The 26,182-nt window shown below is 44.3% G+C and overlaps 1 protein-coding gene across 1 annotated transcript in view; it reads left to right on the forward strand.

The window, feature by feature from the left end:
• Armh1 (armadillo like helical domain containing 1) overlaps window positions 1–26,182 on the forward strand; it is a 42,009-nt gene that overhangs the window by 903 nt on the left and 14,924 nt on the right. The window contains exons 2-5 of the mRNA XM_027402597.2: window positions 13,503–13,623; window positions 15,564–15,791; window positions 21,819–21,887; window positions 23,420–23,586. Of these exons, the coding sequence (XP_027258398.1) occupies window positions 15,586–15,791; window positions 21,819–21,887; window positions 23,420–23,586 (442 nt within the window). The 5' untranslated portion in view covers window positions 13,503–13,623; window positions 15,564–15,585. The remainder of the gene's footprint in view (window positions 1–13,502; window positions 13,624–15,563; window positions 15,792–21,818; window positions 21,888–23,419; window positions 23,587–26,182) is intronic.

Below are 26,182 nucleotides of genomic sequence, written 5' to 3' on the forward strand. Positions count from 1 at the left end.
GGGAAGCTCAGTCCCCAAGAGAAATAGCATTTATGACAACAGAGTAGTTGTGGAGCTGGGTCGTGAAAGACTTGTGAAGAAAGGGAAGGTAAGAACTCAAGGAGGAAAAGTTTAAAAGAGGAACAGTGAGAGGCTGAGTACAAGAAAGGACATGAAGTGTCTTCTGGCCAGAGGGGAGACTGATGCAAAAAAAAAAAAAAAAAAAAAAAAAAAAATTGGAAGGACAGGTGCAGGCCCAGGGCAGCATTTGATGCCGCGCTCATATTGGAAAGTGCAGACAGACGGTGCCAATGGTAATAGATTTTCCAGTGTTTCTTACACCTTTGAACACACGGGCTTAGATTTACCATGAAGACAGCAGGAAGTTGTTTTAGTGCCATGCAGAGTCTGGATTGGGGATTGTGAGAAGGAGGAAGGCCAGTTGAATTGTTTGAGTGATAGGGAAAGCTTTTGGTATGTAGCCTAGGGGATGGAAGCCAAGGAGAAAAGTGTTGAGAGCTGGTGATGAATAAGGTAAACAAAATCTCAGAGATGACACTGGATTCACAAACAAGGAAGTTGCTAGTGACCTTTGTCAGTGCTGTTTCTGTAAGCAAAGATCCAGTGGCTTGAGAGGTGGCAGGGGCTGGGGGAGGGGGGAGGTGACAAGCATGGTGGTGTAGCCCTGTAATGACAACATTTGAGAGGTGGGGGCAGGAAGCTGGATGTTTCAAAGCCATCCTCAGCTACATGAGTGCCAGGCTAGCTTCAGCTACCTGAGGCTTGTCTTAAAAGAAAAAAAAAAAAAAAAAAAAAAAAGGAGATGAAATACTTTCAAGGCATTTTGACATTTATTGGCAACCTCTAGGGCTATTAGGCTTTTGTTCAGATGGCAGACCAAACAAAAAGAAAAAAAAAAAACTATCGGGGAGAGAGGGGAAGTAAAAGAGTATGTCCTCCCAAATGGAAAATCTCACTTTTAAACGGTTAACTGGAGAGATGGCTCAACCAGTAAAGTGTTTTCCAGCTGAGCATGAGGACCCAGCTTGGATGCCCAGGACCCAGGTAAAAGCTGCACAGTAATAACAACTTAATATTTTTTAAAAAGTAAGTCAAGTAGTGGAGGCGCACACACTGGGGAGGCAGAGGCAGGCAGATCTCTGTTTACAAAGTGAGTTCCAGGACAACCTCCAAAGCTACCCAGAGAAACCCTGTCTCAAAATACCAAAAATTAAAAAAAAAAAAAAAGACGCCAGGCATTGGTGGCGCACGCCTTTAATCCCAGCACTCAGGAGACAGAGGCAGGTGGATCTCTGTGAGTTCGAAGCCAGCCTGGTCTCCAGAGAGAGTGCCAGGATAGGCTCCAGAGCTACACAGAGAAGAAACCCTGTCTTGAAAAAAAAAAAAACCAAAAAAAAAAAAAAAAAAAAGAATTAAAAGGATCTCCATGAGTTGGAAGCCAGTCTGGTTTACAGAGTGAGTTCCAGGACAGCCAAGGCTTCCCAGAGAAACCTTGTCATAAAACAAAGCAAAAAGCAAAAGAATAAAACGGTGGAGAGAGATGAAGACACCCAGTGTGGTGGAATCCAGATATAGAGTTCTCAGCTACTTCTCCAGCACTCGCATGCCCCCATGTTCCCTGCCATGCTGATAATATATTAACATTCTGAGCTGTGAGCCAGCCCCAGTTAAATGCTTCCCTTTTAAGACTTGCCATAGTCATGGTCTCTTCATAGCAACAGAACATTGAGTATGACAGAAGTTGGTTCCATGGAGCAATATTGGTATTGCTGTAACAGGGCTTGATCATGTGCCTGTGGGCAGACAATGGAATTTGGGACTTTGGATTAGGAAGGCTGTTGAAGGAAAGCAGGAAATCAGGGCTTAGTGGGCCATACTGGTAGGACTGTGGAAGACAATGGTGCCAAGAGCAATGTAGATAACGGCAACCCAGCTTAAGAGGTTTTAGAAGAGAATATTACTATGTGGTCTAAAGACCAATCTTGGGATATCTTGGCAAAGAATGTAGCTGCTTTCTGCCCTTGTCAAAAAAATCTGCCTGAGGTTAATGTAACAGGCTTTTTTTGGGACCACCAACCAGCTCCCAAAAAGGCACAGAGACGTAATATTAGTTATGAATGCTTGGCCTTAGCTTATGCTTGTCCCACTAGCTCTTATAACTTAATTTAACCTGTTTCTATTCATCTACATTTTGCCTCGTATTTTTTTTTAGCTTTCTTTTATTTTGTGTGCCCTACTCTGAGTCTGGCAGCCTGGTGGCTGCCTGGCTAACCCCTGGAGTCTCCCTTTCTTTCTCCCTCATTCTCTCTCCTCTCTTCTCCTGAGCCTAGGTTCCTCCTCCTATTTAGTCTCTCTGCCAGCCAGCCCTGCCTATCCCTATAATGCCTATATATTGGCCAGTCAGCTTTTTATTAAACCAGTCAAGTGTGCTTTAGGCAGGCAGAGAAACACATCTTTACATCATTAAACAAATTAAGCATAAACAAATGTAATACAGCTTTACATACTTAAAACAATATTGCACAACATAAACAAATGTAACACATCTTTGCCTTGTTAGACAAATATTCCACAACAGGCCAAACTGAGGAGTTTTAGATTAATGGCATTGGCAGAGGAGATTTTTGACGAAGCCTAGTATTAACTCTGACACGTGGTTATTAAAGGTCACTCTTGTATAGATCTATAGTGAAAAGGAGCAAGCTGAATAAGGAAAAATACAAAATGTACAATTTGAGGAGGAAATGAGCACCCAGGAAGTGTAATGGAGCCAAATCCAGTACTCAATGAAATAAAAAGATTAAAGAAAAACCTGATGCTAAGTAGAATAAAGGGAGTAGTGGGGGCTGGAGAGATGGCTCAGTGGTTAAGAGTTCCGGCTGTTCTTCCAGAGGTCCTGAGTTCAATTTCCAATAACCACATGGCAGCTCACAACCATCTGTTATAAGATCTGGTACCCTCTTCTGGTGTGCAGATGTATATGGAAGCAGAATGTTGTAAACATAATAAATAAGTAAATAAAATCTTTTTTTAAAAAAAAGGAGTAGTAATCTTAGGGCAAGACTCCACCCAGCTAAGCTTCCAACTTACTAACTTATGAAAAGGAATTAAAGAAAAGTGTAAACAATGAAGGAAACCATTAAAAACAGAAAGCTGATGAAAATATATTTGAACAAGGGGGGCAAGATCCAGCCCCAGCAAGCAGTAGAACTTGTCAGGTTCAACTACAAGGTTCAGGCTTTAGAGTCCAGGATACAAGAATGGGGTTGTGGAATGTCTGTCCTTGACTAAGGAAAGCATCAAGGTCAGGCATGTGTCAGGATAGCCCCTGCATGGAGGCCCAGAAAGGCTATTGCATGAAGATATGAAAGTGAAGCCTGGATTTTGTTGGAGACCCCAAGATGTTGGAGAAGTCATAGCCATGGGTTACCCATAGTCATTGGAAAGCTGCTAGCAGAGTGTGGAACCAGCACAAGAGAGAGAAGTGTGTTGCTGGCAGTCGATAGAGCTGCGAGGAGTTGGAGATCTGAGGGGCACTTTGACATCAGAAATGGGGATGAAGAATTTGGAGTTTTCCCAGCTGATTTTCAGTCTTGCTTTGGCCCAGTATTTCATCACTATGTTCCTTTCCCTCCTCCCTTTTGGAATAGCAATGTGTGTTCTATACAATTGTATGTTGGAAGTATGTGATCTGCTTTTTTATTTTTATTTTACATGGGTTACATACAGTTGAGAGATTTCCTTGAGTCTCAGGAGAGACTTTCAACTCTGGACTTTTAAACAGTGTTGAGACTGTGATAGACCATGGGGACTTCTGAAGTTGGGCTGAATGCATTTTTGCATTATGCTATGACTACAAGTCTACGGAGGCCAGGGAGTCAAATGTGGTGGTTTGAAAGAGAATGGCTCCCATAGGCTCATAGATTTGAATGTTTGGTCACTATTTGAAAGGAGTAGGAGCTGTGGTCATGTCGGAGGAAGTGTGTCACTGGGGGTGGACTTTGAGATTTCAGAAGCCCGTGACAAACTGTAGTGGTTTGAAAGAAAATGGCCCCCAAAGGGAATGGCTCCATTAGTAGGTGTGGTATTGTTGGAGGAAATGTGTCATTGTGGAGGCAGGCTTTGCAGTCTCATATGTATGCTCAAGCCTTGCCCAGTGTCTCAGACCACTTCCTGTAGTCCGTGAGACAAGATGTAGAACTCTCAGCTCCTTCTCTAACACCAGATCTGCCTGCATGCTGCCTTGCTTCCCACCATGCTGATAATGGACTAAACTTCTGAAATGATAAGCAAGCCCCAGTTATAAAGCTTTTCTTTATAATACTTGCCATAGTCATGGTGTCGCTTCACAGCAATAAAACACTAAGACACCCAGCATTGACCTCTGACTGCCCTAAGCATGTTTACAGGCTGTGGTCCAGCTAGTGCAACAATGGCTGTCTCACAATGGAAAGTCCAAGAGTCCAGTAGTTGTTCAGTCCATAGGGCTGGAAATCTCAAGTGTCTTCAGTAAATGCCAGGATCCCAAAGAAGTAGGTGCTAATGACAGTGAATCGAGAATGAGGGCAAGCAGAGAAAGCGAGTGTGCGTCATTCTTCTGTGTCCTTTATATAGGCCGCCATCAGAAAGCGTGGTCCAGATTTAAATGTGGGTCTTCCCACCTCAAGAGATCCAGATTTAGGCTGGATCTTCCCACATCAAACAATTCAATCAGGGGAAAAAATTCCTCAAAGGTGTACCCCACTGCTAGGGTTTTAGTAAATTCCAGATATAGTTGCCAACTAATAACAGCTGTCACAAGTGACATATTCTCTCTGTGACACAGGGAGCTATTAGCCAGTGAGCATCAGGATGAGAGATCATGTTTGAGGTGAGAAAGAATAGAGAGCAACAGTGACGGATAGGATACCTATGGAAATGCAGAGACTTCTGCTGTCATGTTCCTGTTGTGGTCCGAGAGCAGTAACCACAGGACCAGTCTGAATAGCAGTATATTGTTTTCCCCACAACATAATGGCAGGTACCGAGAGGTTAGGGGAGTCATGCCAGGTCTGAGTTGTATCAGATCGATGTAGTGAGAAGACAAAGGCAGGAACTTGAGGATTCTGGCAAAGGGATGGTTGAAGTGATTAAGACCTAAAGTGGATAAGGAGACAGAGAAAGCATCATGGTCTGAATGTTCCAATGAAGTAAAAAAGAGAGAAAGGAAAAGAAAGGAAACCCACATCTTGTAAATAGGTGAATAAAAGAGTAATGTGGTTTAAGAAGTTTTGGGTGATGACAAGATCTAAGGTGTGGCCAATATGGAGCCCAGGAGACAGTCAGAATGCTGACATTGGATCCTTCTGGTCAGTGGTGGATCTTGAGATGGTTGGGCATGGTTGGGAGGAGGATGCCTGTGAGTGAAATATTAATCTTATTTGTTTTTTTGTTTGCTACCATGCCCAGCTTAATCATTTTCTTAAATTACATTTTAGTCAAAATATATTGTTTATGATCTAATAGCTTGCCTGGGGAGTCAGAATGCCATAGCTGTGCAGTGGTGGCACATACCTTTATTTTTGGTTGTGAATCTAGCCTTTAACAGCTGAGCCATCTCTCTAGCCTGGCACACACCTTTAATCCCGGGACTCAGGTGACCGAGGCAGATGAATCTCTGCGAGTTAAAGACCCCCAGGGGCTACAGGAGAGTAAATCAGTCTAAAGGAGAAGCAGAGCTCACACTTTTAAGCCCAGCACTAGAGAGATATATAAGATAAGAGCAGGACATTCAGTATTCATTCTTAGGCAATTAGTCTCCAGTCACATTGAGGACAGGATCCCTCCCCCAGCCTTGGTAGAGATGCGAACTCTCCAATGGCTGGCTGCTTTGCTTCTCTGATCTTCAGCTTGAACCCAAATATCTGTCTCTGGGTTTTTTATTATTTGTGTTACATAAGCTACAACATCCTTTCATTTTTTGTTCTTTGTTTTAAGGTGAATTTATTATTGAAGAAATAAAATGTTTATACATGTAATAACAGCCAAGAATGTGGTACTTATAAAATCTGCACACAGACCCAGCATGGTAGCACACACTTTTAATCCCAGTACTCAGGAGGCAGAGGTAGGAGGCTCTGTGATTTCAAGACCAGCCTGGTCTACATAGCAAGTTCTAGGACATCCAGAGCTATGTAGACCCTGCTTCAAAAACAAACAAATAAATAAAATCTACATAACATGCGGTAACATCTTAGGTCTTCATTCCCACACTACTTACAGCTTCTCACAAAACAACCTGAGATCTTCCAGGCTCCATTAGGAAGTGCCCTATACTGGTGCATCATTTTTTAATCTTTTATATTTTCTATGGCTATGGTATCAAGCCCAGTGCCTCACATATACTAAAGCAGGTACTATGCCATTGACGTACATTTCCAGCCTTTTAGCTACTTACTTTATGTATATAAGTGTTGTGCCTGCATGTTTAATGTATATCACCTGCATGACTGGTGCCTGCAGAGGTCTCCTGGAACTGGAGTTATGGGTGGTTGTAAACCACCATGGCAGCTGAACCCAGATGCTCTGAAAAGTGATTTTAGCTGTGGAACCATCTCTCCAGCCCTTAGCATGTTTTCACTATACCTTTCGATGTTCAGACATGCAATGACTAGTGTGTTACGTTACCTACGACTAGTGTGGTAGCAAGCTGTATAAACTTGTAGCCTAGTAGCATCAGGCCATACTATATAGCCTAGGTATTTATGTTCATGTAATTACATTCTGTGATGTTCACACAAGGATGTATTTCTGAACACGTTTCTCAAAGTATATTTCCATCTTAGAGTGGCATACAATGTGGTGATATATTATTTATGATTTATTAAAGCTTGCCTGAGGATTCAAAAAGCAAAGTCAACCTCAAGCTTTAGAGATCAGGCATTAGTGGCACTCACCTTTGATCCCAGGACTCAGTATTAAGAGGTATATTGACCTCTGTTAGTTCAAGGCCACCCAGAGATACATGAGATTGAATCAGTGTGAAAGAGTAACAGAGCTCATGTCCTTAATCCCAGGACTAATGAGAGGTATTTAAGACAGGAACAGGGTAGGGTCTCAGAGCTGGCATTCATTCTCCAGCCACATTGAGGATAGGAAGTCTCAGGATTTTCCAGACACGTTAAAGAGATCATAGCAGTCTGGGACTTCAGTCTGAGATTTTGTGGAGCCAGGATCACCTTTCAGCCTGAGGTAGAGGTAAGAGCTAGTGGCCGGCTGCTTTGCTTCTCTGTTCTTCAGCTTGAAGTTTGAACCTCAATATCAGTCTCTGGGACTTTTATTTTTCGTGTTACAACACAATGTCTTAGGGCCACTATTGCTCTGATGAAACACCATGACCAAAAGTAACTTGAGAAGGAAAGGGTTTATTTCACTCAAAATTCCATTAACAGTTCATCATTCAAAGCAATGAGGACAGGAACTCACACAGGACAAGAACCTGTAGGCAGAGCTGATTCAGAAACCATGAAAGGGTGCGTCTTATTGGCTTGCTCTTGGTGGATTGCTCCTGCTTTCTTATGGTACGAAAGACCATCGGCCCAGGGATGGCCCCACCCACAATGGGCTGGGTCTTTCCCCATCAATCACTGAGAAAATGCTCCACAGCTGGATCTTAGGGAGATGTTTGCTCAACTGAGATTCCCTCCTTTCAGATAACTCTTAAATTGTGTCATGTTGACATGAAAGGAGCCAGCACCCATGACTTAACCTATCTCTGCACAAAGAAAGGCTGAGAGTGAGGAACGGAGCCAGGACTCCAAGGGGAGGGGCCTGTTTCATTCTGCCCTGTGAAACCCCAGGAATGGGAGCCGGTGACCCCCTTGTCTGTGAGGGGACGGGGGACGGGGGGATGGGGGGGGGACGGGCAGGGGGGGGCGCTGTGAGCCAGGCTGATAGCCATGTCTTGGAGGTTTCTTGCTTTTATAGATGTGCTTTCTGAATTTAGGGGAGGGAGTTGGCCAGGGGAGCTCTCTGGGAAATTTTATCTAGAAATAAGGCATAGTGAGCTCTTTTTGTTATTGTTGTTTCTTTATTTGTTTATTTGGCTTCATTTGTTTTTTGGAGACAGGATCTTGGTATGTTGTTGTGGATGGCCTAGTACTTGCTACATAGCCTTGAATTTATGGTGGTCCTCCTGCCTCAGTCTCCCAGGTGTTCGGTTACAGGCCTGACTCCTCTTAGTTGTTGATGGGAGCTGGATTTTGAAATCTTGTGATTTCAATTCCCTTGCTTGAAGGACCTTTTGGCCACTGTGGAAATGATTTGTGGATAAGAGATCACTTATTAATCGCCTCTGATGATGGAGGGGAGATCAAATTTTGGTCAATTTTGAGAAGACTTTGCCGAGGTTAGAAGGCCACAAACAATTTGGACGAAGGTTTCTAATCTAGATTTTCATTTCATGTGCTATGATTTCTCACACCATTTTCTCTCCGAGGTAAAATAATGACAATTGTAATTGGCTGCCACTTAGCGAGAGATTCCAATGAGCATGATGGCGTCGGACGCTTTTCTCTGGCATTCCATGTGAGCTCCAGTTCGGATCAAGCTGGCGAAACTGACTTTCATTGCCCACTGCGTGCCATGATCGGCTGACTATAAATTAAATCCTCTTTTCCAAAAGCCATTTTCCATTAGTGCTAATTTGTTTGCTTCTCGTTTCTACTGATCATTAGAGACCCTGCTTGTGAGCACCAAATTGGAAATGATTTCTTTGACATTTCAAAAAATTTTTCTCCCCTTCTTGGATGCCATTTGGCTGCAACTAAAGAACATTATGGTTTTCAGAAGAACAGCTCTCTCCAATTACAATTTAACTGACCGTTCATGGCACCAAATCCCTGTCCTTAGTGTCCAAAGATGGCTGACACCGCCATCCCTGTCCTTTCTGTAAAATGCCTCATAGACCTCGCACTGGCCTCCTTGGATGGAGCTTCCGCCACTCTGCACATGGCAGCTTTGAGAAGGCAGTAGATTTATGTTCCTACACATCATGGACATTCAGATATAACCATCACAACAAGAGCTGACTGGTTTCTCATCAGCCGGCAGGCATTTAGTAAACATGTATTTTATGCCACTCGGCATGGGACAAGGGACAGGGAAACCAGCACCTGCCCCTGAGCTCAGCCTCCAGTGAGAGGAGGGTTCATTTCGGTGATGGAAGAAGAGTCAAGAGCCCTGAAGTGGTCCAGGGGTTTTGCTAACGGACAAAAAGGAAGCTGGCCCCTTCTGTTGGCAGGGCAGCCTTGAGAGCCATGGAAGGAACTGGAGGTCTAGTAGTATGAACATCGCTGATGATAAGGTTAGATAGGGACCTTTTTAAATCTATTTTTTTTATTATTTCGTATGTGTGTGTGGTGTATGTCAGCATGTTCAGTGTCATCCTTAGCTACATAGTAAATTGAGGCCAGCCTGGGTCACATGGAGTGTATCTCAGTGGTATGGTGTTTGCCTACCTACAAAGAAAAATGGAGTGGTGGGCTGGGATTCTGCCCAATGGCCCTGGACTCCCTGTGAGCCTGCTTGGTTCCTCCCTTTCTTTCATCCTCCGGTTCTGTTGTTTCTTTCTGAGAAGCAGTTCTGTTTCTGTCTTCCCCTTGGTGCTCTGTGCGTGGCTTTGGAGCTGGCACCCACCTCCAGTCTTGCCTTTTCAAGCATCTTTTTATTTGCTACTTAGTGTTAAAGGTTTTTATTGTTTTATGTGTGTATTTTGTCTGCATGTGCATCTGTGCACACGAGCATGCCTGGTGCCTGTGGAGGTTAGAAGAGGTTAGCAGATCCCCTGGAACTGGAGCTACAGAAAGTTGTGAGCCACCAGCTCTTCTTCAAGAGCGGTCTGTGCTTTTAACTGATGAACTGTATCTCCTGCCCCATCTTTTTTTAAAAAAAAAACAGTGTCTGTTTGTGTGAATGTATGCTGTGTGTGTGAATGTATGCCCTTGGGGGCTAGAAGAGAGTGTCAGATCCCTAGAAATGGAGTTACAAGCAGCTGTAAGCTGTCCAACCTGGATGCTGGGAACTGCACTCGTGTGCTCTGGAAGACCAGCAAGCACTTTAAACCACTGAACCATCTCTCCATTCCCATTTCCAGCCATTGTAGGCAAAAATCAAAAGATTTCCAAAACAAAGTTGTGCCAGTCATGGTGGCACATGCCTTTAAAGGGTCGAGCACTCAAGAGGCAGAGGCAAGGGAATCTTTATGCCTCTGCTTACTCACCCTGAGCCAATGGAATGTTTTATTCCCTCTGCCTAGAACATACTTTCCCTGTGTCTCCCCTGGCTAGCGACAGGCCTTCCATAACAACCTGCACCCACACCAAAGCAAGTGTCCTGTGCTAGTGTGCTGTGCTTGCCCTATCAGGTCACACTATTAAAACTATAATGATTTATTTATAAGGCTCTCTGTAGGGCTGGAAAGATGTTCAGAGGTTAAGAGCACTGGCTGCTCTTTGCAGAGGCTTTGTGTTCAGTTCTCAACACCCACAATTGTGACTTACACATGTAGATGAACACCCATACACATACAATAAAAATAAATAAATCTTTAAAACAAAAAGGGTAAGGATGGCAAAGTAGGTAGACTCTTCATCAAGCTGATGAGCAAGTCCCATTCTGGGGCCCATGCGGTGGGAAGAGAAGGACCTATTTCTACAACTGTACTCTGACCTCTGCACATACACTGTGTCATGCACACATATGAACATGCACAAATAAACAAATGTAGTTCTAAGTTTTTTTTAATACAATAAAATAAAAGGCTCTGTGCTGACCCCAAACCTGTGCCCACTGCCGGTTATTCAAACAGGGCTCATGCATGTTCAGACTTATGCTCTGCTACGGAGCTCCATCCTCAGCCCACAGTTTCAGAAAAGGCACAGGCAGGAATCAGAACGACACCAGACTTACCAGAAGAAGTAAAGAGGAGGCTTGATCTGCGTGCCAACCAAACCTTGCCATGTTTGTTACATGGAATCATACGCACAGCCTGTCCGGGTAGGAGTTAGTCTTCTACAGAAGAGGGACTAGCCAATTTTCCTCGACACGCCTACAGACGCCACTACAGAACACACCCCAAAAAGCAAGGGAGTGAATCAAGAAACATGGAGTGCCATGCAATGGTGAAGAATGCCGATAGGAAACCCAAGGCAGCGTTTGTTTACCGAGCCCCACCCAAAGGAGAAAGAGGTCTGTGGACACAGGTCTCTGGGGAAAAGAAGAGATTAGTCAGATGTGGGTTGAACATTTAGAAAAAAATACTGCTACATATGGAACATTTGCGGGGTAAATCACAGCAGATAATTAGAACTAAATGATTGAAAAGAAATGGCCATGATTGACTCTAGGTAAAGCCAAGCTGTAAGGAAAGAAAATGTAATAGTATTTTATTGCTTGGCTGAAGAGTTTATTTACTTGGTCAATAATGTAAACACTATTGATTTAACTGTAAATTGTGGGAAATTATATTGTGAGGATGGGCAAGAGGAAAAGGAGGGTTGGAGTGCTTCAAGAGAACTAATTCTTTAGTCACCAGAATAATAAATAATATTCTCCAAGGTTGATAGATCAATTAATAATAGTGTATCAGTTTGCTGAGACTACCATGACAAAGAACCGCAGGCTGGGTGGCTTAAACAACAGGAATGGAACTGGAGCCATGGCTCAGAGGTGATGAGCTCTGGCTACTCTTGCAGAGGAGCCGGGTTCCATTTCTAGCACCCACATCTAGCCCAACCATCTGTAACTCCAGTTCCAGAGGGTCCAGCGCCCTCTACTGGCCATGGTGTGCAATGCATCATATGGTTAGACAACATAAATCTTTAAAAGAAAAAAGCAGAACCGTGTTCTTGCCGCCAAGTGTGCTGACTGAGTGCTACAGGGCTGCTGGCTCCCAGGCCTCTCTGCTACCATTGCAGATGGCCATCTTTCCCTATATCTTCATTTGACTTTCCATGTCCTAATATCTTCTAACATTTTGTTTTTGTTTTATGTGACTAGGCTTCTCTGTGTAACACTCTGGCTGTCCTGGAACTTGCTTTGTAGACCAGGCTGGCCTCAAACTCACAGAGATCTGCCTCCTGAGTGCTGGGATTAAAGGTGTGTGCCACTACCACCTGGCCATTCTTTTGTTTTTTTGAAACAGAGACTTACTATATAGCCCTGGCTGGTCTGAAACTTGCTATGTAGACCAAGCTGACCTTGAACTCACAGAGAACCACCTGCCTCTGCCTCTCAAGGGTTGGGACTGAAGACGTGTACCACCACACCCAGCCCTCATCTGTTCTTGTAAAAAAATCTCTCCATATTAAACAAGGTGCACATTAATGACCTCACTCTATCCTAGCTGCTCTTTAAAAGACCCTGTCAGGGCCAGGGAAATAGCTCAGGTGGTAAAGTGTTTGCAACCATGAAGACCTGAATTCAATCCCTAGAGACTACATTTAAAGAGGAGGAGGAAAAACAGAAAGAGAAGGCCAGACATGCTGTCATTCTTGTAATGACAGAGACAAATGATGCTAGTCAGTCAGCAAGCCAAGCCTCTTTGGTGAGACCCAGGAGAGTGAGAGACCCTGTCTCAAGAGAAAACAAAAATATAAGGTAGACCATATCTGAGGAACGCCATCCGAAGTTAATCTCATCTGTAGACATGTTGAGTATTGACTTGCACTCATGTATACACAGACCCTACCTCAAAGCACAATCACAGCCTACAGTTGTGGGCATTTGGGATTTCAACATATGAAATTGATGGAAACACAGGTCAACCCATACAAGCTGTGTGTGCAATTGTTACTTGACAATGTGGAAGTAAATACCAGAAGAGCCAAAAATGACTGCCTGTGGAGAGAGGCAGGGAAGAGGCTGAGGGCTAAGCTTGGCTGTTACTTTGATTTCACAGCCTTGAGCTCAGTCTGGTTCCACTCCTCCCCAAGGAGTGCCTCCAGGGCCCTGGTGAGCCCTGGCACACCTTCTGTCTCCCACAACACCTTGTAGAGAGCTACTTAATAGGCCTCCCCTGCACACTTAGAGTTGAAGTTAGGTGTGCTGGGTCCAAGAAGACTGAGGCAAAGAAGGTCATGTTTGAGGCCTGGCTAGACTACACAGTGAGACCCTGTCTCAAAGGAAGAATCAGCAAAGAAAGGAAAGGAGAACAGAAGGGAAAAGTGAGCTCCAGGGACTCTGAGGGAGCATCACACAGAGCATCCTGCCTGGACTTGCTGGGCTCTTCTCTGGTATCACAGGGTGATTCTGACCCTGTGAAGAATTTATCTTGATAAGGTTAATGCTGGTGTCTCATCTCCTTCTCCCTGGGGTCTAAAACAACCACTGGTCCCCGTCTTCTTAAGGTAGTTTGGCTGTTGAAGATGGCTACAGCCTATGACAGTAAGTTTATGCCTCTGACGAAATAGAATTTGTTATAATGGATGGCAACCCATAAAGGTTTGGTCATTTTTTGTGTTTAGATTGGTCCACCCTTATTTCGCCCAGTTCCAAAGGCTGATTGGACCCTGTGGTGTCTTCCTGAAGCTGCGTGGGCATCCTTCCCAGGAGCACAGACCCCGTGTCCTCTGGGGAGTAGAGGAGGTTGGTATGTATGTACGTCTGTCTCAGCCTGCCTCAGATTATCACTCCCTAATAAAAGCCTGATAGCAGGGCCCCATCAATATCTCAAATACATGTGAGGAAACGTTAATTTAGAATCAATTTTAGGATGTTTCAGACTGTAAAGTCCTTTTAACTAGATCTCTGGCGAAGATGTAGCAGCACTTTATGGGACTGTAAATTTCATGTTGAACAGTCTTTGTGAAATACACATCTCCCCTACACACAAGCTCTTCCCTCCATATCAATCATGGCCGCTGCAAGTAATGTTTCACAAATATTCTGTAAATCACAGAAAACCCCATGATAATGTGAAATATGACTTTCACTTGTCTGTCAGACAAAAGAATCGCACATGCCTCTATCCCATCAGCACTAACATTTGTTATGGATAATAACACTTTCAATCACAACTATTTTTGGGAAACTGGTTTATTTTAAACCTTCCCTCCCCCCACTGAAAACACTCTCCCAAGGACACAGGCTCCTACAGACCACAGCCCATTAATTCAGCTATGGAATAAGTTGTTCTTCCCACTAACTTTACTTTGCGTTGTTTTAAAGAGTTAGAATAAACACCTCAGGTACAAGGTTAAGAAGGACTTTGACTAAACTAATCAACAGAAAGGGGGCAGGGTCTCAAAAGACCTCGGTCTGCCATCCTGCCTTAAGTGGGATCTGAGAGACATTGAGGCTTTTAGCAAACACCTTCTCCGCTACAACCCTGGATCTTGTGTTTTCTCTTTTCTGGCCTTCACGGAGATGCCAGGCATGGCATTATCTATAAAGCCACCACTGGGTGGTTGCCGAGGCAGGTGCATTCCTGGAACTCCATGGCCAACCAGTCTAGCCAAGCTGGTGAGTTCTAGGTTCAATAAAAATCCTTATCTCAAAATATAAGGTGACAGGGCTTGTCGTGGTGGCCCATGCCTTTTATCTCAGCACTCAGGAGGCAGAGGCAGAGGCAAGCAGATCTCTGTGAGTTCAAGTCCAGCCTGGTTTACAGAGTGAGTTCAAAGTCAGCCAAGCCTAAATAGTGAGTGTATATCTCAAAAAATATAAATAAAAAATAAGGTGAAGAGCGGCTAAGGAAGACACCCAACATCAATCTTGGACCTTCACACGCATGTGTGCACACCAACATACACATTTTACACACAGACAGAAAAAAAATGTTAAATGAACTCCTGTAATCCAGCAAGAGGTTTGTCAGGATTTCAAGATCAGCCTGGGCTACATAGAAAGACTATGTCTTAAAGAAAAAACAAAACAGCAAAGCACAATCCTAACTCCTGGGAAACAGAGGCAGACCTCTGAGTTCAAGGCCAGCCTGGTGTATGTTGTCATTGATGTTGAAATAGCCTCTTTCTCAGAGTCAGCCCATTCTAACTCTGAAATCATCCTCCTGCCTCAGTATCTGGAAGTACTGGGACTATAAGTTTCACTGATGGGCCACTGTGATACTCTTCATTACAGCCTGGCTAAAGCCTGCCTAATCAAGTGGCAGGTGGCCATTCTGAGAATGGATTTTTTTTTTTTTTCCTAGCGTTGGGGACCTTGCACATGCTCAGTAAGTACTCCGCCTGTGAGCTACAGCCCCAGCCATCATCCATTCGCTTGTTTTGTTTGACACAGCGCTAGGGAGGGAACTCAGAGGCCCCTGCAAGCACTACCAGTGAGCCATGCCCTCAGCCACACCTAGCCTGGCTTTTTGCACCTAAGTCCATCAGCACAAAGGCTCCCCTAGCTGGCAGCAGATCTTACCTGAGGCTTGGGGCAGCAAGTACTCTGTCTAGGTCGAATTTGTGTTTATCTTACACTTAATTCTTCTTTGTGGACTTTGTTTTTGGTCTTACATCTTTTCCATTTTCTCTATCATGTGATTATAAACATTCCGGTGCCCCATCTTCTGTCTCTTATAGTCAACCTTGGGACTGGCAGAACATGACTTCTATAAAAGAGCAGGCAGCAATTAGCCGCCTCCTGAGTTTTTTGCAAGAGTGGGACAATGCCAGCAGAAACCTGAGAAGTCAGATTCTCACCAAGTTCATCGACTCCAACGAAGGCAAGACTGGCCCCGAGTTGGAGCAGGAGTTTTCCCAGGGAGCCAGCTTGTTCCTCATACGACTGACCACCTGGCTTAGAATCACGTATCCTTTTCTGAACTGGTGGGAAGTGGGGAGTCATTCAAAGAAAGAAAAAAAAAAGTATAGTTGGTGAAGTTTTTCTCTTGGTTCCAATATTTTAGAACTGAAAAAAAAATAGTGATAAAAATATCCCCAAAGTCAAGAATTCTATTGACTTCCTAACTCTAAGTGTGTCCTTATTCTTACCTTTGTTTCCTGAGGCTTGGGGCAGCAAGTACTCTGTCTAGGTCAAATTTGTGTTTATCTTACACTTAATTCTTCTTTGTGGACTTTGTTTTTGGTCTTACATCTTTTCCATTTTCTCTATCACCAATTTATTTCTCATCTTTTATTATCATTATTTGTGTGTGTGTATCTTGGCTGCATCTGTGTCTATGCTCCACATGTGTGCCAGTGGCCCCAGAGGCCAGAAGAGGGCATCCGATCATCTGGAACTGGAGTCACAGATAGTTGTAAGCTACCACCTGGGTCCTCTGGAAGAGCAGCCAATGCTCTTAAGAGCTGAGCCATCTTAAGCCCCACCCACCCCTGGGGGGGGTTCAGAGTCTTATGTAGCCCCCGACAGCCTCAAATATTGTGTTGCCTAAGATGTCCTGATCCTTCTGCCTCCACCTTCCAGGTGCTGGGACCAGAGATGGGTATCACCATGCCTGGCCTTAGCTCTAAAAATTAAAACAAAAGCCTAGCCTTAACCCTGAGCTCACCCAGCCCCTCCCCTTCACAATGAAACTAGCTGTAAAGGTCATTGCGTCTCCCTGTCTCCCCTTCCGCCCACTGCAGTCTCACTCCTGCTCACCCAGCTCCACCAGTGCTGGTCTTCCCAAGCAAGGTCTCAAGTGGTTCTCTGACTGCCAAGCCCAGTGGCCACATCCTCATTCCCTATACATGACCTCTTGATGGCATCTGTCAGACAACCCTTCCCACTTCTCAGAACTGTTCCCTTGAGTTCTGTGATCTGGCTCTCGTGTTTTCTCTTTCCTTCTGACTGACCTGTCTTATCCTTGGCCTTCCTTCCCTTAAGTCTTGGTGTTGCTGTCCCCCCAGTCCCCTGTCCCCCAGTCCCCGTGTCTTTTCTACACTCATTCCATTCTGCTTCTCCCAGAATAATCAAATCCAACGTCACTCCAGCTGGAAAATTCTCCAGTTTCCTTCCTGAATCTGAGCCCTTTACCTAGATATATCCAGCTTTACTGGCTCTACTCATGCCACAGGCGGGTGGCAGATTTAGAAAACTAGATGAATGGGAAGAGAACAGAAAAAGAGATGCAACTTTGATTAAGAGCACTGGCTGCTCTTCTGGAGGTCCTGGGTTTAATTCCCGGTAACCACATGGTGGCTCACAACCATCTGTATTGGGATCTGATGCCCTCTTCCTGTGTGTGAGCTCACATGCAGACAGAACACTCATAAAATACATAAACAAATAAAACTAAAAAAAAATTGTTCGGTGACAAGTCGCAGTACCTGTGTTGTTTGGGGTCCTGGAAGCAGATCACCACTGAAGAAGGTTTGGTCACTGCTGCTGACAATGAGTTCCTGACTGTGCTGTGTGTGAGCACCACAGCACTTATGCTCTCAGTGGATTAACTGCACAGACTCTCCATGGATTTACTGCAGACTTTTTCTCTCCCTGTGCTGGGGCTAGAACCCAGGACCTTCCACATGTTAGGCAAGCTCTCCACCACTTGGTTCGATCCCAGCCCACCTCAGAACTTTGTGTTAAGTGTTTTTCTTCTTTTCTGAACGCTCTCTTCTTCTGTGAGCCCCTTTATGTTAATTCCTTCTCCCTTATTAATTAAATGCTGATTGCCAGTCTGCCTCTCACTTATCAGAAGGCTTATTTAATAGACAGAGGGTTTAACCCTGCCATTTTTCTTGTTTTTTGTTTGTTTGTTTGTTTTTGTTTTGCTTTGTTTTGTTTTGTGACAGGGTCTCATGTAGCCCAAGCTAGCTTTGAACTTGCTGTATGTGTTAGGGTTTCTGTTGCTATGCTAAAACACTACTGTAGTAGAATCTCGCCTTGCCAGTGAATTTGAGTTTGTGGCCACACCCCTTTGGGCGTGGCTTCTGACTTCTGATGGAGAAGGTGGAGAAGCGCAGGGTGGGCTCTGTCTTTCTTGGGTGGCAATCGCATTGGGAGGGCAGAGACCTCATCTTCTGGAGCAGGAACGACTCGGTGGTTCTTTACTATCTTTTGTGTAAGTTGTTCCCCAATAAAACACCCATTTATCATTTATCATTTATCTTGTGTCTAGTGAACTCATTAATACCCTGCCTTCACACCACCACCAGAACAACTTGGGGGTGGTCTACCATCTAGGGCATTCAGGACAGGAACTCAAGGAAGGAACCTGGTGGCAGGAGCTGAAGCAGAGACCATGGGACAGCATACCTTACTGGCTTGCTCTCGATGGCTTGCTCAGCCTACTTTCTTCTGGGGACACCAGCTCAGGGGTGGCACCTCCTACAGTGAGCTGGACCTCCCACATCAGTCATCAACCAAGACAGAAGACATTTTCTCAATTATGATTCCTTCTTCCCAGATGACCAGAAATGTGTCAGGTTGACATCAAAACTAGCCAGCACACCACAATAACCTTGAACTCCTGACCTTCCTCATGCTGAATTAGAGGTGTGTGCCACCTCAGCCTGTCCTCTCTCCTGACAAGCATCCCGGTGACTTGGGCCAGTTATTCACAGATCATCTCACAAACGCTGGTGACTTGGTGGTAAAGCTGCCATGCATGGGAAGCATTAGTTCCTGAACTCTGGCTTCTGCCCCACAGCTAACATTAACCTCACCAGTTATCAGCAACTACTTTGCTGTCAAGTCTAGACTGTTTTACCTGGTTGTCTCAGCATTTCCTGTGATCCACAGGGTGAGGTAAGGGAGGCACACGCTCTGATACTAGATGTATTTAAAACTTCGATATTTTGTCATGAACTTTATGCTAACTTTTTTTTGTCTTGGGTTTTGTTTGGTTTTGAGTCAAGGCCTTGCTGTATTATTCTACCTACTCATTATGTAGCCCAGGCTGACCTGAAACACGTGGAAATCTTCCTGCCTCTGTCACCAAGTGCCGGGATTACAGATATCAGTCCCCACACTTGGCCTTAATGTCAATATTTTGCGTATTGCATTGAAGTAGGATGTGATGAGGTCAAAAGGAAGGAGAGAGAGCAGAGCAAGCCAGGCGTGTGGGCAAATGTCTGCCATCCTGGAACTTGGAAAACAAAGGTAGAAGGACCCAGAACTCAGGGTCATCTTCAGCCGTATAACAAGCCCAAGAGTTCAATCTGGGCTGCAAGAGACCCTACCTGTCTGAAAGAAGAAGAAACGGGAGAAGAAAAAAATGGTGGATTTGATTGGGGAATTGCTTTGTGCCCTTTTAAGTTTCTGATCTAAAGCAAGTGTGTCCCTCACCTTGCCTAGTTCCAACCCTTCTACGATAGCCACTGTGCCTCCATTTTCCTTGGATCAGACAGGATCTTGCGATGTATCCCAAGCTACTACCCTCAATCATGTGATCCTCCTCTCTGGACCTCCCAAGTGCTGGGCCTTGAGGAATGTACTGTTCCTCTGGCCACTGCCCCTTTAAAGCATTCTATTCCTTGTCCTCCTCCTACCACCCCATATTTCTCTGCCTCTGCTGCAGAGTGTGTCCTACCCGCCCCTCGAGCGCTGATGCTTCCAAGGGGCATGCGTTCTGCTCACCTCTCCTCTTCTGTAGTCAGTGCATTTAATACACTGGGCTGCGTGCCTTCTCCACATGTCATATGTCTGCCTTTTAGAGGACACCGAGCCACTGCTAACAGGATGAGTCTCTGAATGGACCTAGTTTCTACACCTAGACTCATCCATAAAGTTATACTGCCATTAGGAGTATCCCAACAGGACACAATACAGTCAGAGAGCCCTCCCACCAACTACTCCAGTTATTCACCTGGAAGGAAAACAAACCAATATAACATCATTACCCTTTGCAAAACTGACCACATAAGCCTAAAACCTTTTGTCACTCTTCAACTCCCATAACAAATCAGTACAACCAATGATTTAAACAATAATAGTGACACAATCAGAAGCCATTTACTGGGTTTTTTTTTTATGTTCTAGGCCCTGAGCTCTGAACCATGCATGTATTTTGAAAGGTTGATTAGAGCTGTGTATGGTGGCACAGGCCTCTGATCCCAGCATTCAGGATGCTGAAGGAGGAGCATCTTGAGTTACAGACTAGCCTAGGCTACATAGCAAGACCCTCTCAAAAAGAAGGGGGAGGGGGAGAAGAGAAAGGGATGAAAAGGAGGAGGAGAGGGGAAGAAAGAGGAAGGGAGGGAATAGGAGAGAGGGGAAAGGAGGGAGGGAGGAAGAGCACGGATAGTAAGTAACTGAAGTCAAGGCTAGCCCGGGACACGGGGAAAGGTGACAGAAGCTTGTCAGCCTAGCTAGTAACTTAGGAAAAAGAGGCAGGAAGGGGAAAGGGGTCGGGAGGAAGAGAGGGACAATGTAGCAGTAAAGAGATGACTATGTGGGCTAATAGTCTGGCCCACACTATGATAGCAACAGGCAGGGGAGCCTGGCTCCAGAGCAAACACTATTTTTGCAGTAAAAAGCCTTTCCTAATGAGCCAATCTGTCTCTCCTTCTATTGGCACCCTGGGAACTGGGGTGCAGCAGAGATAATTCGCCTCACCCCACCCCCCAACAAAGCACCATTACCTCCAGCCCATTACATTAGCCTGTATCAGTCCTGGAGGCTCTCAGTCATCCTCATGGACTGCAATAATTCCAGCTAATTTCTTAAGTGTTCTAAGAGCCTGTGATGTGTTATGAGCCTAGTAATTGTTGACTGGCTCCCTTTCTGCTGGGGCTTGATTTCCTACCTTGCATTTGAGCTGAAGCCCGTTCTGGATGCTTTATTACAGAGAGGCTTTTTGCAAAGGCTCGCATTAAAAAATAACATTAAATACTGAGGTTGTTTTAAATCAGAGTTTAATTTTTCCTCTATTTCCTGTTATTCTTATTAGGAAGCCATGCAATTCTTCATAAGGATAGTGACCTCCAGTATAAAACTTTGAGCAAGTACAGAATGCAGAATTACTGATAAGGCTAACTCTTTTTTGTTGTTTGTTTGTTTTTCAAGACAGGGTTTCTCTGTGTAGCCCTGGCTGTCCTGGAACTCACTCTGTAAACCAGGCTGGCCTCAAACTCCCAGAGATCCACCTGTTCTGTACCCCAGGTGCTGGGGTTAAAGGGGTGCACCACCATCTCCTGGCTGAAGCTAATTCTTGGTAGAGAAGTCCAGGAATGAGGTCCAAAATAATGAGCTGTGCTGAGACCCAAGGACGCACCAGCTGTGGTTCTGAGACCATTGTGAGACTGACCATCAGTTTTCTATATACATTTGGATTTATGGGAACCTCTTTGCTCCCTAGGGAGATTGCACAGCTCAGATGGCTTGACTGCCCTGGAGGAACTTCTTAGAGAGCAGGGAGGGTTGGACCACATGGCATGGACCACCACAACTGATTCTAAGATTTTCTTTAATTCCTTTTCAGGAGTTGAAAATTTATCTGGGTGTACTCTTTTCCTGAGGTCACCACTCCCTTTAGTTCATTTCTTAATCTGTTTATCTCCTTGAATAGAGGATTTAACTCCACTCCAATCCCTGATGCTCCTTTTCTCCTCAAATGGTATGTTGTCTTGCTCCTTCTCCTTATAAATCTATATAAGAGTGACCACTAATAACCACACAACAGAGTCTTTTCTAGGCTGTTTTGAGATTTTCTCTACCAACAGAATTAATGCAAAACTCTTCACGTTCGCCTCAGGAAGACTCTTCTGACAAGGGCAAAAGGCCTTGTCAGAACACCCCAACACACAGTGAGCTGGCTCTGCCCTTCAGCCAGGGGTTCTAAACCTCAGGGTAAAGGGCACAGGTCAGCCACTTGCTCATCCTGGGCCCTGGGCAGTACTAGGGATCAGTTTAAGTGGAAAACCACCTGGGAGGGCTCCTTAACTCTGCAACAGTTATATGACCGGCTTGGATTTAGAGAAGATCCTGAGGTCCATTGGCATCTTCTTGTCTGCCGTGAGCAGGTGAGTCCCATTCCAGAGAGACTCTGGGTCTCTGGAGCAAGTCAGGCTCATGGTGTATTCAGTCCATAGAGGGTGTGTCAAAGCCCTCTGGAGGGGCCCAAGACAGCTGCGATTCTGCTCTACTCTCTCCTCCATCCTGTTCCCCATCAACTCTTCACTAGTCAGCACCATGTTGGTTGAGTACAATAAAAAATAAAGTAAAATAAAAAATAAAAACACATTTATATTAGACTAGGGAAAGGGGGATGTCTTGGCTCACTTAGCTGAGAAAGCCCAGAGGGTGGATGTATGGGAAGATGGGAAGGGAGGAGAGGGAAGGGGGAGGGAAGGAGAGGAGAGAGAAGGGAGGAGAGGGAGCTGGCAGCTGTGGGGGCTCACACCTCTAATCCCAGGAGGCAGGAAGCAGGCAGCAGAGGCAAGAGATCACTGCAAGTTCAAGGCCCGCTTGACCCGTATAGCAGTCCTAGTCTACATAGTGAGGCCCTGTCCAAAAGAAGCAGGGGGGCAGAGACTAGAAAGAGGCAGAGCCATTCTTCTGCTGGATTTAGTTCCAGCATTTTCTTGGCTGAGCACAGTAGCACATGCTTGTAATCTCAGTGTCTCCAGCAGCTGAGGCAGGATAGCAAGTTCAAGGCAGCATGGTGAGATGTAATCTAAACAAATATATGACTGGGTGGTGGTGGTGCACACCTTTGATCCCAGCATTCTGGAGACAGAGGGAGGTAGATTTCTGAGTTTGAGGGCAGCCTCAACAAAGTGGGTTCCTATATTGCATACATACATACATTACATTTTTATATATTATATACTTTAATAAATTTTAACATATATATATATATATATATATTAAAATTTAAAAATCCAAACAATTCTGTCTGCATCTGTATGTCTCCTGGTTTAGCGGCAACTTTGTGAAGGCAGTATCTTTTCCTTGAATGCCTTCAGTTCAGTGCTAAGGAGCCCTGTTTCAAAATGTTTAACTATGCAAAGATGTGTTGCTTTTGTTTAACTATGTAAAGATGTGTTACATTTGTTTATGCTGTGGAATATTTGTTTACCTATATAAAAAATGTGTTGCATATGTTTAATTATGTAAAGATGTTTCTGTTTTATGTTGCCAGCCTAAAGCACCTGATTGGTCTAATAAAAAGCTGAAGAGCCAATAGTGAAAGAGGAAATATAGGTGAGACTTCCAGGCAGGGAGAGTAAGGAGGAGGAGCAATTTAGGCTTGGGAAAAGAAAGAAAAGAAATGCCAGGGAGATGCCAGGTGCCAGACAGACAGACACTGAGAAAGCAGGAAAGTATGACATACAGAATGAAAGAAAGTTTAAAAAAAAACCCAAGACAAAATGTAGATGAATAGAAACAGGTTAAATTAAGTTAAAAGAGCTAATGAGACAAGCCTAAGATAAGACTGAGCATAATTAATGATAAGTCTCTGTGTCTTTATTTGGGAGCTGGTTGGTGGCCCAAAGAAAATGCCAACTATAGAGCCCTCAAACACCTTGCTTGTGGTCTTCTCTCTGGACAGCAATCGATACCTGATAGAATTTCTTGAGATTGGAGGTGTCCTAACCCTCTTGGAAATACTTGGCCTAGAGAAAATCAAGGAAGAGGACAAAAGAGAATCCGTCAAACTACTTCAGATTATTGCAAGTACCGGCAGGAAGTACAAGGAACTCATCTGTGAAAGCTACGGTAGGTCCTGGGTGTGCCAGCCTGTGGACACATCTCCCGATGCCTGGATGGAGTGGACAGCACCCACACTGCCAAGGGAAAAAGCTATCATAGGAAGCCAGGTGCACAGAAGAGCATTTAGTACAGTTCCCTCAGTGACCTTCTCTGTTTGTGTCACAACCAAAAGACCAGATTTATGGTTTCCCTGATTTATCATTTGCTTAAACTGTAACTGAGACAGTGGCACACACCTTTAGTCCCAGCCCTGGAGAGACAGAGGCAGGGTGATCTTTGTGAGTATGAAATCAGCCTCCTCTACATAGGACTTCCAGGACGGCTAGGGATACTAGAGAGACCCCATATCAAAAAACCAAAAATAAACAAACAAACATAGCTTGGGCTAGAAAGATGGTTAACAGCACTTGCTGCTCTTTCAGAGGGCCAAGTTCTATTCCCAGCACCCACACAATGGCTCACAAGTGTCTGTAACTTCAGTTCCAGGAGATCTGGCACTGTCTTCTGGCTTCTGCAGGCACCAGATTCAAAAGTGGTACTGACATGCATGCTGGCAAAACACTCAAACTGAACTTTAAAAGGAATAACCACTTAAAATTATTGAACCAGGTGGTGGTGGCACATCCCTTTAATCCCAGCACTCAGGAGGCAGAGGCAGGCAGATCTCCATGAGTTCGAGGCCATCCTGGTCTACAAGAGTGAGTTCCAGGATAGCCATCAGGCTTACACAGAGAAACCCTGTCTCAAAACACAAAGAAAGAAAGACAGAAAGAAAGACAGACAGACAGACAGACAGACAGAAAGAAAGAAAGAAAGAAAGAAAGAAAGAAAGAAAGAAAGAAGAAAGAAAGAGTTATTGAATGCCAACTGTGCTGGGGATTAGGGAAGAAAGATGAAAAATATGGCCTCTAAAACTAAGCGTTGTGATACACACCTGCAATCCCAGCAATTGGGAGGTGAAGGCAGGAGGATCAGAAGTCCAAGTTCATCCTCAGCTACACAGTTTGAGGACAACCTGGAAACCACGATACCCTGTCTCAATAAATAATAATAGTGATAACGATGATGATGATGATTGATGATGATGATATAGCAGGCTTTCTCGGACCATCAGCCCCCAAATAATGACATGGGGACTTACTATTAGTTATGAATGCTCAGCCTTAGTTTAAGCTTTTCAAATTAACCTGTTTTTTCTTCATCTACATTTTGCCTTCATGGGTTTTACCTTACTTTCATCCTGTGTGTCCTACTTCCCTGCTTCCTCCATGCCTGGCTGGCTGGTGGCTGCCTCTTTTTCTTCCTTGTTCTCTCCTGAGCCTAGATGCCTCCTACTACTTACTCTCTCTGCCCACCAGCCCTGCTTATCCCTCCCCTGACTAGCTATTGGCCACTCAGCTTTTAATTAGACCAATCAGGTGCCTTAGGCGGCCAAGGTAAAACAAATGCAACGCATCTTCTTTACATAGTTAAACAAATATTCTGCAACATAAACAAAATGCAACACTTCTTTGCCTAGTTAAACAAATATTCCACAACATTTTCTCCTTTTTGTCTAAATAAAAAGAAAGGCTTTGAGTCGGGCATCAGTAGTGCACGCCTTTAATTCCTGCACTTGGGAGGCAGAGGCAGGCGGATCTCTGTGAGTTCGAGGCCAGCCTGGTCTCCAGAGTGAGTGCCAGGATAGGCTCCAAAGCTACACAGAGAAATCCTGTCTCGAAAAAAAAAAAAAAAAAAAAAAAAAAGAAAGGTTTTAACTTTAACATAGTAAAACTATATACAATAAGAACAGTTATCAAGTAAGAATTACATTTACAATACCCAGTCCCTTTGCATTTGGTAAATTCAGAGAAACCATTCTATTATCTATCCTATCTTGATGAGTCCAAAATATTGTACCTAATTTAGCTTCTATCATAACTAAGGAAAACTGTAACTGTAACCATCTAGTCTTCAACTCCATCAAAGACCCCAGAAGGATATATTATTAACTGAAGTGCAAGTCACTTCCAAAACCATAAAAAAGACAGAGACTTCTGGCTACCTGGACAGTCACCCACATTTCCTCTGCATTGCTGGGGCATCCATCTTCAGCCTATAGGCCTAGAATGTCTGACAGATTTTTCTGTGATGCGGGAACTTTGAAGGATTGTCCTACCCTGTCTTGGCAAAGTTCAGCAGTCACTTTATTTTGTGTTCTGCCTGTCCAGTTTGTACAGCATACTGTCAGCAGTCAAGGCAGGGGTAGTTTCTTGCTGAAATGACTAGCTTTGCCACAATGAAAGCAAACTCCATATGGAGGTCCTTTGATGCCCATCATCTTCTCTAAAGGACATTGGTGCAGACATGTCTCACTGTCATAAAAAGCTCTATGTTAACAAAGCATTTTAAAAGGTGAAAGATTTATATGATCTGAAGAGAAACCAGAGTATTTAAATGTCATATTCTATAGGTCTCTGAAGCATTTGACAACCACTGTCTATCTAAAATATTTCTATTTAACATTGAAAACACATCTATTATGACTACGAGTTTAATTATTATAGATGACTAACTGCTAACCTGCATTTTTTAAAGATTTATTTATTTGTAATGTATACAG

Source organism: Cricetulus griseus, chromosome 2 (assembly GCF_003668045.3).
Source record: "Cricetulus griseus strain 17A/GY chromosome 2, alternate assembly CriGri-PICRH-1.0, whole genome shotgun sequence".
Taxonomy (NCBI): domain Eukaryota; kingdom Metazoa; phylum Chordata; class Mammalia; order Rodentia; family Cricetidae; genus Cricetulus; species Cricetulus griseus.